The sequence below is a fragment of the Paramisgurnus dabryanus genome, chromosome 2 (assembly GCF_030506205.2).
Source record: "Paramisgurnus dabryanus chromosome 2, PD_genome_1.1, whole genome shotgun sequence".
NCBI lineage: Eukaryota > Metazoa > Chordata > Actinopteri > Cypriniformes > Cobitidae > Paramisgurnus > Paramisgurnus dabryanus.
Genome location: NC_133338.1, coordinates 42,257,913 through 42,275,710, shown reverse-complemented (window position 1 = coordinate 42,275,710; position 17,798 = coordinate 42,257,913). Strand labels below are relative to the sequence as shown.

The window sequence follows — 17,798 nt, the reverse complement described above, 5'->3', positions numbered from 1 at the left end:
AATTTTGAAGAAACTATGACAGAAAATGAACACATACTAGATTATTAATGAATTAAATGTTTTATCAACAGGCTAGTTATCCTTCAGACAGTGACAGGCCATGTCTTTCTCTCATTTCGGCCATGTGGCGTTTGGTGGAATTTTTTTTTTGGATGACCTAGGTGGTAGGGTATCCCAGCTTAGGTGGGCCGCCCGAACTGGAAAGTGCTGAGGGAAACCCTAAAACTATATAAATACAGTATTTCTGAATGCCAAGATTATGCGGATTTGAAGCAAAAGTATTCAGTTAACTTATATAATATGTGCCGAGAACATCTGGTTAATTATATCATTATCTCATTTTGAGAGAGGTGGGGCTTAGCGGCTTTTGCATCTGAGCTCCTCAATTCAACTATAAAATCACTGTTCACTGAATTATGTCATATTAATTATGACAATGACTGATGAACTTAAAGGAGGGGCTGCTCATAATAACTGCTACATTTAAAAGTATTGTCTGTTTTAAATTAATATGAAACAATGCAGCACTAAACAGACGCTAAAGATCTCTTTTAATCTCATCCAACAACAAAAACAGAGAGACAAACAAAGACAGAGCCTCTCAGTTCTTTAACATTAGCTGGACTAGAATCAGAAAAGTATCAGACAGTCAACAAAAAAACAGTTACATGAAATGCAAGTGAACTCAAAACACCCCGCTAAAATTTGTCTCTCAGTACTAAAATAAAAATGGTGTCATCATTTTCTCATCCTCAAGTTGATCTAAACATGTATGATTTTCTTTATATCTGATGAACACAAAAGAAGATATTTTGATAAATGATAAACCATTGACTTTCATAGTAGGATAAACAAATACAATGGAATTCAATGGGAAAGATCAACTGTGTGCTTACCATCATTTATCAAAATATCTTCTTCAGTATTTAGCACAATACTTACATAATATTTGGTTTCCTACTATGGAAGTCAATATTTACAATCGGCTGTGTGCTTACCATAGTTTTTCAAAATATATTATTTTGTGTTGCTCAAAATAAACAAAAAACTAATTCAGGTTTAGAACAACTTAAAGGGGTAGTTAATCCAAAAATGAAAATTCTGTCATAATTTTCTCACTCTCATGTTGTTACAAACCTGTATAAATGTCTTTGTTCTGATGAACACAAAGGAAGATATTTTGAGGAATGTTTGTAACCAAACCGTTTATGAGCCCCATTCACTTCCATAGTAGGAAAAAAGAATACTATAGAAGTGAATGGGGCTCAGGACGGTTTGATTACAAACATTTCTCCAAATATCTTCTTCCGTGTTCATCAGAACAAAGACATTTATACAGGTTTGTAACAACATGAGGGTGAGAAAATGATGACTGCATTTTCATTTTTGGGTGAACTATCCCTTTAAGGGTGAGTAAATGATGTATTTTCATTTTTAGGTGAACCATTACTTTTATAGAAGACATAGAAATGTGTTTTATCAGTTTAATGAGTTAGGTACTGAGAGAAATTTTGGGGGTTTTGGGTTCACTTGCATTTCATGTGATCCATATTTTTTTCTGACTGATTCTGAATGTTGTCCAGGCAATGTTGAAGAACTGAGATGCTCTTTGATTGTCTTTCTGTTTGTGTTGTTGAATGAGATTAAATACTTTATTGTGTGGAAGTCGACTAAATTCTGGTTTAACATGATAAACAACTTTAAAACACATTCTTTGTTGTTCCAGCTGCACCAAAACCATACCAAGTGTAATTTCTGAATATATTTATTTTATTTTATTGTTCCAGTTTTTGCTGGAACAACATTACACGGTAAAAGAAGCTAGTGAATGTTTTAGTCAGGGGAACTTGTTAAAATAATTTAAAGGGAGCAGGCGCAATGATATTACACAGTGCCCGAAAATAGTCCCTTGCTATTTAAATTTCCCAAGGGGACTATTTTCAGTTGCTGCTTAATATCACTGCGCCTCCTGCAGCCATGGTACAGCAGCAAAGTCCTTGATTATTACGCCAGAATGAGAGAAAAGTTCCTAGCTATATCTGCTGCCTAGAAAATTGCAACTTTTAATTTTTTGTCGGTCTAAGTACACGATGTAACTACAGAAGATTAAAATTTTAAATAGAAAAAATACTGAAACTTTTTGGTCATTTTTGAGCACGATGCTAATGGTCTAATCAGATTCAATGCATTATGCTAAGCTATGCTAAAAGTGGTACCGCCAGACCCAGAGATCGGCTGAATGGATTCCAAAACGGTGGAGCTCTAGGGGAGCTGAAAATGAACATATTTTCCAAAAAAAGTCCACATGTATGTGTCCCTTTAAAGTTTTCAATTATTGGTTCTATTAGTATTTAAATTACTTTTTAACACATGCACCATTGGGTCTCTGTAGGCTTCCAAGAATAAAACAGAATTTCAATCTAAAAAGAACACAAAGCTTAAACCTGTAGTATGAATATGTTAGCTTTAAATACATTTTGAGCTCCAAAACACTGACATAATTAAGCATTTACATCTTACAATCTCTCACTTTAGCCAATGTGGATCATCGATTCATATGACATCATTCTGCACTTTACAGCACCTTCTCATCAGATTACTGTGAGGCTGTGAGGTAAACTAACATTATCAGTCATTTTTTTAAGGGGGAGGAGCCACTTAATATGCCCCGCCCTAACAACATTTTTTGTATTAACTTAATTAATAGAATGCCAATGCATCAAACAAAGCAAACATGAGTTTTTAATAAAGTAAACTATGCATGTGTGCGCGCGCGTGTGTGTGTGTAAGCATCCAAGCCATTCAGTAATTAGGTGTCGTTTGGCAGAAAAAGTGTGATGGCTCAATGACTGATGTATATTTGAAACCGCAGCACATCAGTTACCAACACTATAAACTATAACAAACACAAACAGAAACAAACGCAAAGTCGCTACACTGTGAGTCACTGAAAGAAGCACATGCACACGCATCTAACAATGTTAAGAGTTGCTATATTACATTGATGAGCACAGTAAAACTATGTTACCTCTGAAGAAAGGCATGGTGAACACTGCCTCCGATCCTCTCGTATCCCCCTGTCTGCCCTGACCTGGAGACCTCCGCCTCCTCCAACGCATCACCGTACTGGTCAGATACACACACACACTGTCTGCCGATGTTCTCTGTAAAGTTATCTGTTCTGGTTAAAGTGCGTTTTTCCTCACTGACGGCATCACACTCTGAACACCACACACACACCCCAACACCTATCACAGTCAGGAGAAAAGGATGCAGCTGCATGCATTGCTTTTCACACTTTCTCTCTCTCTCTCTGCCTCAGATCTGTCTTTCCATCCTTACTGCAGCAAATTCTGCGGCGTCAACCTCAAATCACACACACATACATACACAAACAAACAAGGCAACACTCCGAGATATTAAGAAACGCACACTCACACAATATCGCACACCTGCTGTTATTACGTCATGCGCTCTACATCATCTTTATCATCTGCTGTTCACCTGCTGTTCTCTCCCTTCATGTATGTCTATCAAAAGTGTGTGAAATATGTATAATAGCACTTCTCATATTATTGCCTCCTAGCAATAATATGCCTCCTGGAAAACTTAAAAAAAAAAAAGATTTGGATGTACATAAAGAAACATGAACCATGCACACCCAAAGTTGGTAAAAAAAATCCAACCCTTCTATTTTATATCAGCAAGACAAGCATTTCTGGACACTGTAACAAATTAATACTGTCCTATATCCTATATATAGTCAGTTACATTGCTATTGCATTTTGACACTAATGTCCAGCATATCACATGAATTCATCTCCACACTGTCAGTAAAGCCACGGTTTTTACTCTTGATGGTATTTGGAAAAGAGCTTCTATATTTCCCTCCAAATCCACAGAAAAATATAACACCATGAGTGATGCGACTCGCCTCTGCTCACTTTGTTTGTGTTGAGGTCGGAAGTCCTCTAAAGACTGGAAATTAGTGGCCAGTGAGACAAATTTACAAGAAACATACTGGACCCACCAAAGGAATGTAGGTTTTGTGATATTTCTTGGCTACAGATACAAATAAAAACCACTAAACTACAAAATAAGATTTAACATGGCCTTTAAAATAATAGTTCACCCAAATACAAAGATTTTCCTATAACTTACAACATATTTTTAAGCTTTAAAGTCATATTAATCCACCATAGTCGTAGATGATGAAGAGGATAAGCACTTTTTTGAGTTCGCCACACTGTAAAAAATTATTTGCCTTAAATTTTTTTTTTATAACAGTAAGTTAAAATGACTTGTAAATCTGAGTTGATTTAACCAAAAAATTTAACCAACTTTTTTTTATAGTTTTACAAGTTAAAAACAACTTGGTTTTGCAAGTCATTTCAACATACTATTTTAAGTTTTGACTAATCATTTTTTAAAGGGATAGTTCAACCAAAAATGAAAATAATGTCATTAATGACTCACCCTCATGTCGTTCCAAACTCTTAAGACCTTCGTTTATCTTTGGAACACAGTTTAAGATGTTTTATATTTAGTCCGAGAGCTTGTTGACCCTTTATTAAAAATCTACTTACAAAAATTACAACTTTATTAAGCATTGTCTTCTCTTCCAAATCTGTGCGCGAGACTAAAGTCAAGTGACTTTTTTAAAACTTACAGTGTGTGTCTCCCTCAGACTGTAAACGAAGCCTTGGCGCACAAAAAAAAAACAAGCTGGGGCGCACCAGATAACACGTCAGCCGCCTCATACGTCGTCCCCGTCACTGCAGTCACGTGACTTTAGTCTTGCGCATGCACTTCACAACAGAGAAGAGAAGACAATGCTGAATAATTTTTGTACGTAGATTTTTTGGACCCAAATGTATTTACGATGCTTCAACACATACTAACTGACCCACTGATGTGACAGGGACTACTTTGATGATGTTTTTATTACCTTTCTGGACATGGCAGTATACCGTACATAGATTTTCAATGAAGGGTCAACAAGCTCTCATTTGGAACAACATGAGGGTAAGTCATTAGTGACATTATTTTCATTTTTGGGTGAGCTATCCCTTTAAGTTAAAGTAGAATAATCATCTGCATTTTTTACAGTGAAGCACCATATAAAAAGATAACACTGTTTGTGTTCAGCTGAAGGTATTTATATACATCTGGGATGGCATGAGGGTGAGTAAACTATGAGAGATTTTTCATATTTGGGTGAACTGTTCCTTTAAGAAGTTAAGAAGGCTCAGTCATTACTGTCATGCTGTGCTGCTGTATCATTAAAAGTCGTTCCTTGAAACGTTGGCACACGTCTGTGTATATGAACAGAATAGGTAGGCAGGTGTGTGTGTGCATGTATGTGTGAACTGGGAGGGGCTCGAAGCCTATGGTGCTGCATAACGCAGGGGTGCGTTCGCACATACGATCTTCATTATGGCACCAAAATTAAAACTCAGTGTGAGTCTCAAAGCTGGTACTGTCTGTTCTCTTTTCGCATACTGACACCTCTCTCCTCAAGAACTCACAGAGTGATGAACCTGCCAATTCAATGTTTTTGGTTCAACTCCCAAGTGGACACAACTATAAACATATTTTTTGCAGGTTAATTAAAAGTGTATGATGCTAACTAGAAAGAATTGTTTGTAAAGAGTTACGGCCTTTTAATAGTTAAAACTGTCAATCACTGGTTAATAAGATCAAGGTTAATCTTCATTTGTTTCTCTTTGATAAACAACATTGGTCTTCATTTAGTGTCTTTTCATCTCTACCATCATTCCTCTCCTAGTTGTTCCTCAACATCTGGAAATCATTTCTCACCTCTGCCAGACTCAGGCCATTTGTTGATCTTGACAAGAAGCCACAAGGAACCAACTAATATTGATTCTTTCATTGCTAATAGTAGTGATAAAACCAAGTGAAGTACACCAGTACCGTGTGTAGGTGAAGACAAACTAGTTATTCCATTGAAAAGACTGTAACATTGAGCACTGCTCTGTTTATTTTCATTATGTAAAGATTGTGAGTGGTGGGTCAGCTGAAGTCCATACAATATAAACAGAGGGATTTCGTTTTCTTTGGCTTCCAGCATGGTGTTCAGACCATAAGCAGAGTGTTGGGCTTGGACTAGTAAGTGCACAACACGTAAACCACCAGCATTATTTGGAGACATCCATGTTCCACCAATCAGGACGCAGTATTAAATGGCAGTCGGTCTGTGGACCTGTCATGGGTCACATGATCAGAGTTATTTCTCTTTTGATGTAACATGATGAGGTCACTTCAGTCAAAGCTTATGCTTTGTACTCATAAAAGAAGAGCTGTTGTCAGGTTGCCATGGTTACAAGCATATAATCATTTCTGTCTGTGGATGTTTTTTAAGATTATGTGGATGCTTCTAATCACCTCAGGCCAATGTGCATCTGTAGCTATTCTCTGGGTTTGTAAAGACTGAGCATTTTGAATGTAATAACGGCTTTTAGGTTCATATGATCAAATGAAGTACAGTATGACGCAACAGTACATGGCTTCTGACAACCACTTGACTGGTTTTACCCAGAGTTTCAGAGATATGTTTGTGTGTGGGGTGGGGGGATTGGGCCCAGAGGAAATGTAGCTTCTCTATTCTCGATATGAATCTAAAAGGAGAACACAGAGTAAACACATAACAAGATTCACACAGTGAATATAAGCGCCTGACATTTTCCAGCTTTTTATGAAAACACACTTAAAGGGACCGTTCACCCAAAAGTCAAACTTCTGTCAGCATTTACCCACCTGTCATGTTGTTCTAAACCTGTGTGAGTTTCTTTATTATATATGATAAATGATGGTAAGCACACATACAAATACTATGAAAGTAAATGTGTACTGTCAGCTGTGTGCTTATTTTCTTAAAATAAAGAAACTCATACAGGTTTAGAACAACATGAGAGCGAGTAAATGATGACATCATTTTAATTTTGGGGGGAACTATCACTGAAGAACCTAGCGAAATGGCCTCCAAGTGCAACAGCACATCTAATCGTTTGCATGCATTTTGTATTATGTACAAATATTGTCACAATTAAACCGGCAGGTGATCAAATTATGTTAAAAGATTTAATTTAAAGCAAAACAAAACTTTTTTTAATGTAAATGATATATTAAAGAGCACCTATTTCATTGCTAAAACAACGTTATTTTGTGTATTTGGTATAATATAATGTGTTTGTGTAGTTTATGGTTTAAACCACATTATTTTCCACATTCCGTACATTTTTGTAGCTTCAGATTTCACTCTTTTCCTAAAACGCATGGATTTAAAAAGCACTGTGTCCCCGATTGGCCAGCTAATCTGTACGTTGTGATTGGCCTGAATACCTCTGACGTCAGCCAGAAACGTGACGCTGCTTACCATGTTTGAAAGATTCAGTTGTTTACAGGAGTTAACTTTAAGGGTGTAAGTCTGAAGCGGAAGGAAGTATGATAATGTCGGTCTTGTCTACATCACCAATTGACCTATGGATAAGCCACGCCCCCTCCACTCACTCGGACAAATAATAAACATTCGTTGACAGGCACTATGGCAGCTGTCACAGTAAGAGTATGAACTCGAAGTCACCGAAAGAGCCTTAACTATGCATTGGAGGGTTATATTAATAATTTTATTGTTGAGAAGGTCGATGAAAAGCCTAAGCTACAGGCAAAAATGTACAGGTCACAGTGTAAATGCAATAAACCGTACCTCGTTGCCATCATGATCAAATTAAATATGTACAGGTCTAAGTTGCATACGTTTACAGGACAAGCCTTTTAACCATCTTTACCAAGTTAGTTTGGTGCTACGGTACAGTGTTTCCCATACATTGATTTATTTGTGGTGGCCCACCACAGAATCAACACTGGCCCCCACAAATAGAATTTTCATGATTCCCATTTACATTTTTATTTCACTATTTAAAACAGCTTAATTCGGCTTAAAATATAATTTGATATATAATACAGATCAAATACAGATACAGATCAAAGAGTAGAAGTGAAACATATTTCAGGTGCCAACACTAGCTCAAACGCAAACACGGCATGATGACGTCACATATATGCTAATTAGCGGGTGACGTCATCACCACCACAGTCTTTAAAAATCCTGTGGGAAACACTGCAGTATTTACATGAATCATTCAGCACAACATGCTATTACAAATAACATTTGTTATCTCGATTATTTACAGATACATTAATGAAGCTAAGTGACATGATGTACAACGCAGCTAGAAGCTAACGTTAACGTTTTCTAATGTTAGGCTAATGTTACGTTAGAGATGTTAAAGATAACGTTCAAATACGTTGTTGACTTAGCTTAGAAGACACTTAACGTTATCTCGGTTGAAATGTGGCTTGGGAAAGTGTAAAAAATACACAACGTCGCCCAGCCTTTCGGGATAGTGTCGGAGTTGCATGTACTCCATGCTCACCGTTTGACCATTTTAAACTTAAAATGACAAGAAAAAACATATAAAAATGAATGAAAACTGACTAACTGCAAAGCATTTCAATGGACGTGTAAGTAGAGAATGTCCGAGTGTATACATGGATATCAGCTGACGTCACTCACTTGTCTTCTGCCATTTTGAGGACCTGAAGTGGTCGCAAAAAAACTAGAAGCTATGCCTTCAATATGCTGTGAGCATCAAAATCTCTATGAGAACATTGAGCATTGAGAACATTGTTTGTGAACACAGAGTTAACTAAAAAGAAGGTTTTGAACAACTGACTTTGAATGATTTAGCGGCCGCTCGCCGCCTTCTTCCCAGTCAAGATGTATCGATCTCCAATTGCGACGTAAGGAGGGAGGAGAGTAAAGATTGATATCTCCTAAAGCATAGTTCCATAAAAATGCACGGATAAGTCGTTGTTTTGTCGCAAGTGAAAAACAATATTGACCTTCTAGTTGAAAAAGGAGCCTCATATGAGATTCATTCATTTGCATTTGGAAATCGATTATTTACGTCTGGCAGAGATGACGAGCGGACACCATAACAGCCAAAGTCAGTTGTACAAAACCTTTCTTTTTAGTAAACTCTGTGTACACAAACAATGTTAAACAAAGTAAAAAAAGACAAAAAAATTTTTTGGGTGAACTATCACTTTAAAGGACAAGTTCGGTATTTTAGACTTAAAGCCCTGTTTTCAGATTGTTTATGGTGAAATAGAATGGTTTTGACTGAAATTTCGACATTTGCGGCTGCCCTGAGAATTTTCGCGTGATTGTGTTTCATCTCACACCTCTACAATGGGTTTAATGGTGCACTGGAACAATCCTTCCTAAAATGCATTAAACTTTCGTTTACAAAGACGTGAAACTCACCGAGTGGTCAGGGGTGTTCACTGATATGCTCACACAAAAATCGCTGCAAAAGATGCTTTCCAACAGCTGTTTTAGCATTCGTTGTTAACTTGTGGACCTATTTTTCCAAACGGCTCACATCCGTACATTCTTCCGCTTAGAGCTTGAATAATAGACACTCCAGCCCAGGTGGTGGCGCTAATCCGCCTTTGCCAATTGCAAGAATAGAAACAAAGTTCCCGGCGCGGAGTAATACCGTACCTCACAGGCAGGGGCGTAGGAATGAGTTTAACATTGGGGGGGACACATATCGGAAACCTGACAGATCCGTTAATGATTTGAAAAGAAATATGTCATACACTGCAAAACATTCACCGACATACTTTATTCTACTAAAATGATATAATTAACGTGTTCACTTCTAATCATGTTCAAACTTTCCTTTCATGATCAACAATCTAAAATCACCTCACCCTTCATATAACACCTACCTGGAGCTCAGTGCTAGCTCTCCCTGCATCACCCTCACCAGTGTCACCACTGTTAGTTTCCAGCTGAACTTCATCTTATCTCTAATATGAAAGTAGTGGAAATGGACAAGGTATAGAAAAATCCTGATGGGAATGTCATGAACAAGCAAAAAACACACAGACAGACTAACTCATCATGTTCTTTTACAATCATCATCCTAAATACTGTTTTTAGTGTCAAATCGCTTTTCTCCATTACATTACTGGAAAGTCTGCCATATTTTCGCCAGCCTTTGTTGGCTAGTAAGGTTAATAGTAACAACGTTTACCTAGCAAGAGTGTAGCGTTACTAGTTAAATGTTGAATCACAACATCAGCTTAATATCAACAAGTCTAAGGCATGGGTTAAAGTGAAAAAAAAAAAAATCACAACGTGGCAATTTTAACATGATAAATTATCTATATGGTATTTTGAGCTAAAACTTCACATATGTTCTCTGGGGACACAAAAGATTTGACATTTGACATCTTAAAAAAGTCTTGTGAACTGACACTTTATGTAAATAGGTGAGACCAATAGCATTTTAAGGAGAGATGTTTTAAACTGCTTTAAAATTGTCAGTTTGCATATTTTAAATGCCATTTTTAATCTCTGAAATATACTTCAGTATTTACTTCAGTAAATACACTTTCAGTGCATGCATGTTTATATTTTATTTTCTTCTGATAAATAGTAAGCTACCACTTTTTTGCTATTAATGCAATATTGAAGTCTCATGTGGCATATATAGGGTTGCCAACTGTCACTATAAAATACAGGACCAAAGGTGGGCTACAGCAGCAATGCAAGTATGGTTTTGTGTGAATATACATTGTATTGTTTTAAGCCATTTGTCAAAATGATAGTTAATCTCCTAATTTATAACTTTTATGCCTACAACATATGGTAGGTTTATTAATAGTTTGTTAATTTACAGCTTTACTTTAACACAGTCCTTTAATTGAACCATTACTATATGTCTAAAGCAAACTTGTGACTCCTGCACTAAGGGTTAAAAAAACGTTATCCCCTTCATGTTAATTTTTGTGACAAACTAAAAAAACATCTTAAATAGATTTAGCTATTTAAAACACGCGTACAGGCTGTGACTCACGCACGAGAATGTCCAAGCAAAGTTGGAAATACTTTTGGGGCATTTCAGATTGAGGCGAAACAGCTACAGTAAATTACCCACTTTATTAAAAGAAAATATGAAATCGTATATCACCCCTGTAATGTACACTCGACGGGACGGGGTCTGTGATTGGATGACAGGTGTCGGGGATCATTATCATGTGCCGTGATATGCAGCACTGCTGCTTATGCTGCGGGTTCGACTTCGGGCAGCGGTGCTGGAACCGACAGGCGGATGACATCAAAGTACCGTAAAAGCATTTCGATAGCAGTCTCCTCGTATGTTTTCTTGAATCGCTCTCACAGGATTTTGATGTCATCTGCCTCTAGGTTCTTGTGACGCCACATGAAGTTTAACAAACATGTACCAGTCACTGATTAGATCAGCGTATCAGTTAAAAAACGGGACGCGAGTGGTCAACGGGACAAATCCCTAGGCATACAGTGCAAAGACACAAATTTTACCAGCTTAACACACTACAGTCTGAAAACCCGGAGCGAAGTGATTACAGAATGCTTACAGTGAAGAGAAGAACGTGCTTTCGCTCCACTCCAGGCTTTGATCAAATCCCGCTTAGCAAGGGGAATACACGTCGTCTTTATGAAAAGTGAATTTAAAAATTTTGCAATTGACGAAGAACTTTAATCCATGGCTTACGTTAGACATAAAATATAATTATCCTCCTGGACAAAATTTATACCAACTGACATTTCCTTTCTTTCTTTTCTTCCCCAGTAGAAAGAAATCATTTAAACTGAGCTGCTGCTGTCTCTTTATATTAACCTCAGACGACCTGTCGTCAGTTTCAGACCCCACTAGCCGTTGAGGGGGTGGGGCGGGCCGGTGAAAAGACGCTGTGTTGCGCTTTCAAAATAAAAGCACGCGAGTTAAAGATTTTAAAATCAAATATTTTTCAAATAATTTTTGGGGGGGACAAATGAAACTGTCTCCAATATTGGAGGGGACACGTCCCCCCCGTCCCCCCCGGTTCCTACGCCCTTGCTCACAGGACATCTAATACAAGTCAATGGAGTCGGTAAAAACTACGATAAAACCTGTTGGAATGCATCTTTTGGAGCGATTTTTGTGTGAGCATACCAGTGAACACCCCTGACCACTCGGTGAGTTTCACGTCTTTTTAAACGAAAGTTTAATGCATTTTTGGAAGGATTGTTCCAGTGCACCATTAAACCCTTTGTAGAGGTCTGAGCTGAAACACAAACACGCGAAAATTCTCAGGGCAGCCGCAAATGTCGAAATTTCAGTCAAAACCATTCTACTTCACCATAAACAATCTGAAAACAGGGCTTTAAGTCTAAAATACCGAACTTGTCCTTTAAGCTGTATTTTATCTGTTTTAGCAATGTTTCAATGTTTCTCTGGCCCAAAAGCATGTCGACCTCTGCTACATTACAACACTATTGTGTCATAGTAAGGGCTGGAAGGACTGCAGTGTATTACTCTCACACTCTGGTCTCATCTTCAACCCAAAGACTTTCTTGCCAAGAGTTGCACAACTGCCTAAAGATGGGACGCCAGCACAGGACAAGCAAGCACTGCATTACATATGTTCAACATAAAAACAGACACACAATGAATTTACAGCGCAATCTTAGCTCTTGTGACTTGTGTCTTCGTGCTAATGCTGAGTTTCTTTCAAATTACATTTCTGTAGGCATCTGCTAGACAGACACACACATTGTTTTGAAGCTTGCCTCAGTTGCAAGACACAAGCTAATATTGTCAATAGCCGAGTTAAAGGGATAGTTCACCCAAAAATGAAAATTCTGTCATTTGTACACAGCCTTAAGTTGTTACAAAACTTTACAAATTTCTTTGTACTGCTGATCACAAAAGAATATATTTTGAGCAATGTTTGTTCAGCAGAATAAAGAAACATACAGGTTTGTAATAACTTGAGACTTAGTTCCGGCTTAGTTCACCCTTAGTTCACGTCTTAAGCCTGGGATACACTGCAGGATTTTTGCAATCCTATAAGATCATTACTTTATCACATTGTGCGAAATGGATAATTTAAACTTAGATACAAACAAGCCAGAAAGCCAAAAATCGTCCAGTGTATCCCAGGCTTTAAAGCAACACTATGTAGTTTTTTTACCTTTAAATAATGTATTTAAAATTATTTCAGTGATAGAACAACTTTTAACTGGACAAATTGTACTGTTGCTGCAACCTGAGCAGCCTCCTAGCTGCTACAAGCACACTCTGAAAGTGGCGGTGGAGCGTAGGAAACACAGCCCCGCCCCTCCCCCTGCCTGCAGAAGAGTGTCTGATACCAGGCACTGTTGCGCTTTTCAACCACATGGGGGGGCTGTAAGTCATTTTTACGTGGAAATTACATAGTGTTGCTTTAATGCTCAGTTCGGAAGTTTTGCAGAAATCTGAATTTTTTGTGCCATTGTTCACATTATAATTTAAATGCATAGAACTGTATACGGCCCTGAAATGAGTGACCCGCATGCGCAGAAAAAGACATGACGTCAGACGCAGCGCACTGTGTGGAAATAAGCATGGATGCTGCTCGTAAGAATTAGATGAAATGCAACATGGCCGTTCAGACTAAAGTCGCATTGCAATATATCAGATATGTATCGATTTAGGACCACATATGAAAGTGGCCTGTGTCTGATTTGAAAACAATCTGATTTGTGCTGTTCAGACTGTCAAAAGAAAATCAGATATGGCTCACATTTAAGCAAAAAAGTCACCTTCAGTGTGAAGAATTTTCATTTTTGGGTAAACTATCCCTTTAACTCTTTCTCAACCACAGTTACATTTATGCATTTTCCAGACACTTTTATCCAAAGCAACTTACAGCGCATTCAGTCAACACATTTCTGGATCAGTATGTGTGCTCCATGGGGATTGAACCCAATGCTATACCAATTAAGCTACAGGAGCACATGAAAGCACAGGAGCATATGAACATTTAAAAAGGTGGAAGCACTTTGACTTGTTGCACATTTTTGCATATTATTTCAAACAAACGGATTACTATGCATCTGCTGTTAAAATATTTAAAAAAGTCAAAACAAGATGAATTTGTACGTTAAAGGGGAATATCTGTCTGTGCTGTGTTAGTGGATGCGACACATTTTTAACCAGCACCATGCTTGTTTTTTTGTCCTTTAAAGCATACAATTCATTTCTATAGCAACACAAGAACCCACGCCAGGAATGCAATAGTTTGACGATTTGAATTACTGAATAAAGTAAGTAAGAGGACTTGGGCAAGCAGCCAAGACAGGAAGTCTTTAATGGTTTCTTCTGCATGCATTTCACCTGAATTTATCACAAAAGTAACTATTCCCCCTGTCCCAGAACACTCCGGCCTGCTGTCTTTCTTTTTCATTCAATCCCTGTGTGTCCCTAAACCGCCATCTTATTCATTCCACTTCTCTTGCTCTGTCTCACACGGTCTTATTAAAATTCCAGTTAATCTCACAGACTATAAAAGACGCTGCGGAAAAGGAAAGACTTCAGTTCACAGCATTCCTTGCCTCGAAAAGTCAGAGCTGTTCTCTCTATATAAATCTTCATGCATCAACCAAAAAGTCAATTTAAGATTTACATCCATAATCTGTACACCAGATTCAAAAAGTTGCACGACACACTAACCACTCATGTAGAAATGTATTTATTTACAGAGATCCTAAACCCAGGCAAGAGATGAAGATCAAAAGTGGTTTCCCCAATGCACACTCAACATGATCTTGTGACTTTCTCTTAAATTCACATGCACGACTGAGGAATGAGACGGAAATAACTGGACTTACTGGGTCAACTATAACTGTTCAAATTCAATGACAAAACTGGCCCTGGATCAGTCACAGTAAAAACAAGCTGCTCCTTCACCTAATGGCCCCATCAAACGGTTCCCAGAGATTTAAGCTCCCATACCACAATGAAGAGTTCCCACCAAAAACTCCACGGTGTACAGGGATCATTCATCTTCAGCATGTCTAAGCATAGCAGAAGCTCAAGTTGCAAACACTTAAAAGTTGCAGTATTAAACAAATACAGTATCAGTGATACTTTTAATGAACTTGAAGGATAATCTCAGTGTTTCTCCTGTGGTCTGCCACTGTAAAATGATAAGGTCTGAGGGAAAGAATGACTCCAGCACACGTTGCCAAATATCTCTGGCTCAGGGTTAAGTTAAACAATACACCAAGAGACTCTCTCTCTCTCTGATATAACAAAGGAAACGGTCAGAGGAAATATCCTGCACATCTTCAGATGGTGAAAGTTGGCAGGATTTATCACAGAGCAGTGTAGGAGGTGTCAGGGGGAGTAGATGCCAAATGTGTCTCAAATGCAAATCAGAAAGACTCAAACAAATAAAGATGTGAAAGTAAAACACAAAGGCTTTAGTGTCAATGTTTTGATAATAAACAGCCTTCGTTCGGGCTGTGGTCAAAACGTTTGTTTACTCTTCATTAACAGTAAAACTGTTGTTCATTATCCTCTTAACACTTAAATAACCATCACATGATGTTCATCTTCAACACTCATCTTTTGTTTGCGCAATAGTTTTGTGGGAGGACCATCTTTCTCTTTCCAAATGTAGCCTAGATACACGGCTGTTAATAATAGTAAAACAAGGCAGCCTATGTCACAAGTGATGCTGTGGAAATGATTTTATTTACGTACAGAATTGTACCACGGTGGTCACCATAGTACCTGAAACACCCTAGTTATTGTCAGAGCATTGAAACTGTAAAATAGCTTGAAAATTACCGCATGTGAATTAAAACAACAATTAAGTAAGTACTGGTGGACACCATGGTTACCATGTTAAATGTTTTGGAACTCCAATGCTTAATTCCTCTAGACATAAACAAGGGCTGGGCAAAAAAATCGATTTTTCGATTAATCGTTTTTTTTTTTACGTGGTCGATTAAAAATCGATTCTCAAAGAGCAGAATCGATTTTTTTCCTCATATTTATTTCCGCAAACATTGAACGGAGGAATGGAAGCATTTTAGATTTCGCAAGCAAGACTTGTGGCTTTTAATTTCTTCTTATTACTTACCCACTTGTAAACTGCTGTCACTGTTCTTTTTTCTAAACTGTACTGTAATAATATATTACAATAATTACTAGCTTGTTGACATTTACCATAATATTTTGTGAAATACTAATAAATACTTTAGCACACTTTAATCTTTACTAGTGTCAAGTATTTACTATAGTGCACTATAGTAAATACTAAAGTATACCAGTTTTTTCATGTTGGTCACAAACGCACCCAAATAAGACAAAGCTTTTTCTGCATCCCTACATTTTGCCAGATGTGAACCACGTTATTGTTTTCATGTTTATCTGTCAAAGAGTGAATGTAAAGCTGTGTGTTGTTACAAAACAAACTTCTTGTTTCATCTCAAAAGATGGAACTTGACAGCATGTAAGCATGCAAGCGATAAAGAAAGTGGTAAGTGACGAAAAGTTAAGCTTGAGCTCTTACTTCTGAACGGAGGTTTGCTGGCCAGCGTCGAGATGTGTTTTTGCAGACTGATAAGTTTATTTTCCAGCGCTCCGGAGCGGTAGCAGATGGAGGCGAGCTCTCCCTCCAGCTCCTCCAGGATGCTCACCGACTGACGGGATAAATCCGACAGCTGACGGAGGACCGCGCACAGAGTCAAGCCACAAACATCCACCAGATCCGTGAAGATCGCGCCGCGACTCTTACACACGTCTGTGGGAACGATAGTCCTCTTGCAAAAAGGCATCCTTGTGTTGAATTTGGCGCCAGTTGTCTTAAAGTTCCCTTAAAAGTGCGTGTTTTCGAAACGGTGAAGTGTGTTGGTGGAGACTCCAGCTCGGGATTGCGCTTGCAGCGCAGGCATTTTGTGTATTGTGATTGATTGTCCGCTGTGAGGTGCTCTACAGTTCATATTATTATATCTCTCCAAATCACGGCTCCAAACTCCCATGACTGAGACCTCACCCACTCCTGCAACCCTATCTAGCAGAATATTTCAAGAACTGAACACTTGTGCATTCAAAAGCAAACCCACTTTATCTATTGCTTTGCTAAAGTGAAGACTGAATTGAACATCTGCACTTGGACGGCAAAAGAAAAAATTCCAGCTTTTCGGAAAAAAGAAAACTGAAATTCTGCAAAGAAAAACGTTTCCTTCACTTGTCACATATTTTAACTTATGCACGTGCCCCTCCCAGAACACACATCTGGCGCGCGCGCACCCCCACCCTGACCAGAACTTGGCTCACCTAGATGTTTTGTTCATCCAGTTTTTCCACAGTGGACTGCAAGAGAGTGAAATCACAAAGATGAGAGGGGGGATAGAAAAGCAAAGAGTCATCATCCATGTGCAGTAATCTTATCAAGCATGTTTTTGTTCATGGCTTCATACGAAACCTTATCTCATACAGGGAAATTGATTGGAAACATCTGGGGCTTGTTTTGCCTCACTGTATGACTGTATTCATTGTTCCTGGTTCCCCACCCAAGTCCACATGGCCCAAGTGCATGACAGGAACCACTCCTGGTGGACCTTTTCTTCATTTCCCCTTTTTTTCTTTTTGAAGGGGCAGTTTTCTTTCCTTTCATGTCTTTTCACAAATGGCTGAAAGAACATACAGTATCTGCCAGATCCGACTTTACAGCAATAAGGTGGTCTGGTACTCAAATTTTATTTTGATAAAATTAAATTTTGCTAGCAGGTCCAAATCACAGCCTGTACCTTTTACACAAGGCATTATTAGGTTACAAACTTATAATGGAGCACCAGATACCCAGGTGATAAATGATCATAAACCGCTTCCAAATCTGAAGGTTAT

The 17,798-nt window shown here is 38.1% G+C and overlaps 1 protein-coding gene across 3 annotated transcripts in view; it reads right to left on the bottom strand.

Moving 5' to 3' along the window:
• nhsl2 (NHS-like 2) overlaps positions 1-17,104 on the bottom strand; it is an 83,119-nt gene extending 66,015 nt beyond the window's left edge. Inside the window, exon 1 of one of the 3 annotated variants that reach the window (XM_065289082.2) lies at positions 16,462-17,104. In XM_065289082.2, coding sequence (XP_065145154.1) covers positions 16,462-16,726 — 265 coding nt within the window. In that variant the 5' untranslated portion in view covers positions 16,727-17,104. Of the gene's footprint in view, positions 1-3,028; positions 3,323-16,461 lie in introns of those variants that run through there. The other 2 variants (XM_065289083.2, XM_065289084.1) reach the window with 2 other exon arrangements.
• Between the last annotated feature and the right edge of the window lie 694 nt (positions 17,105-17,798).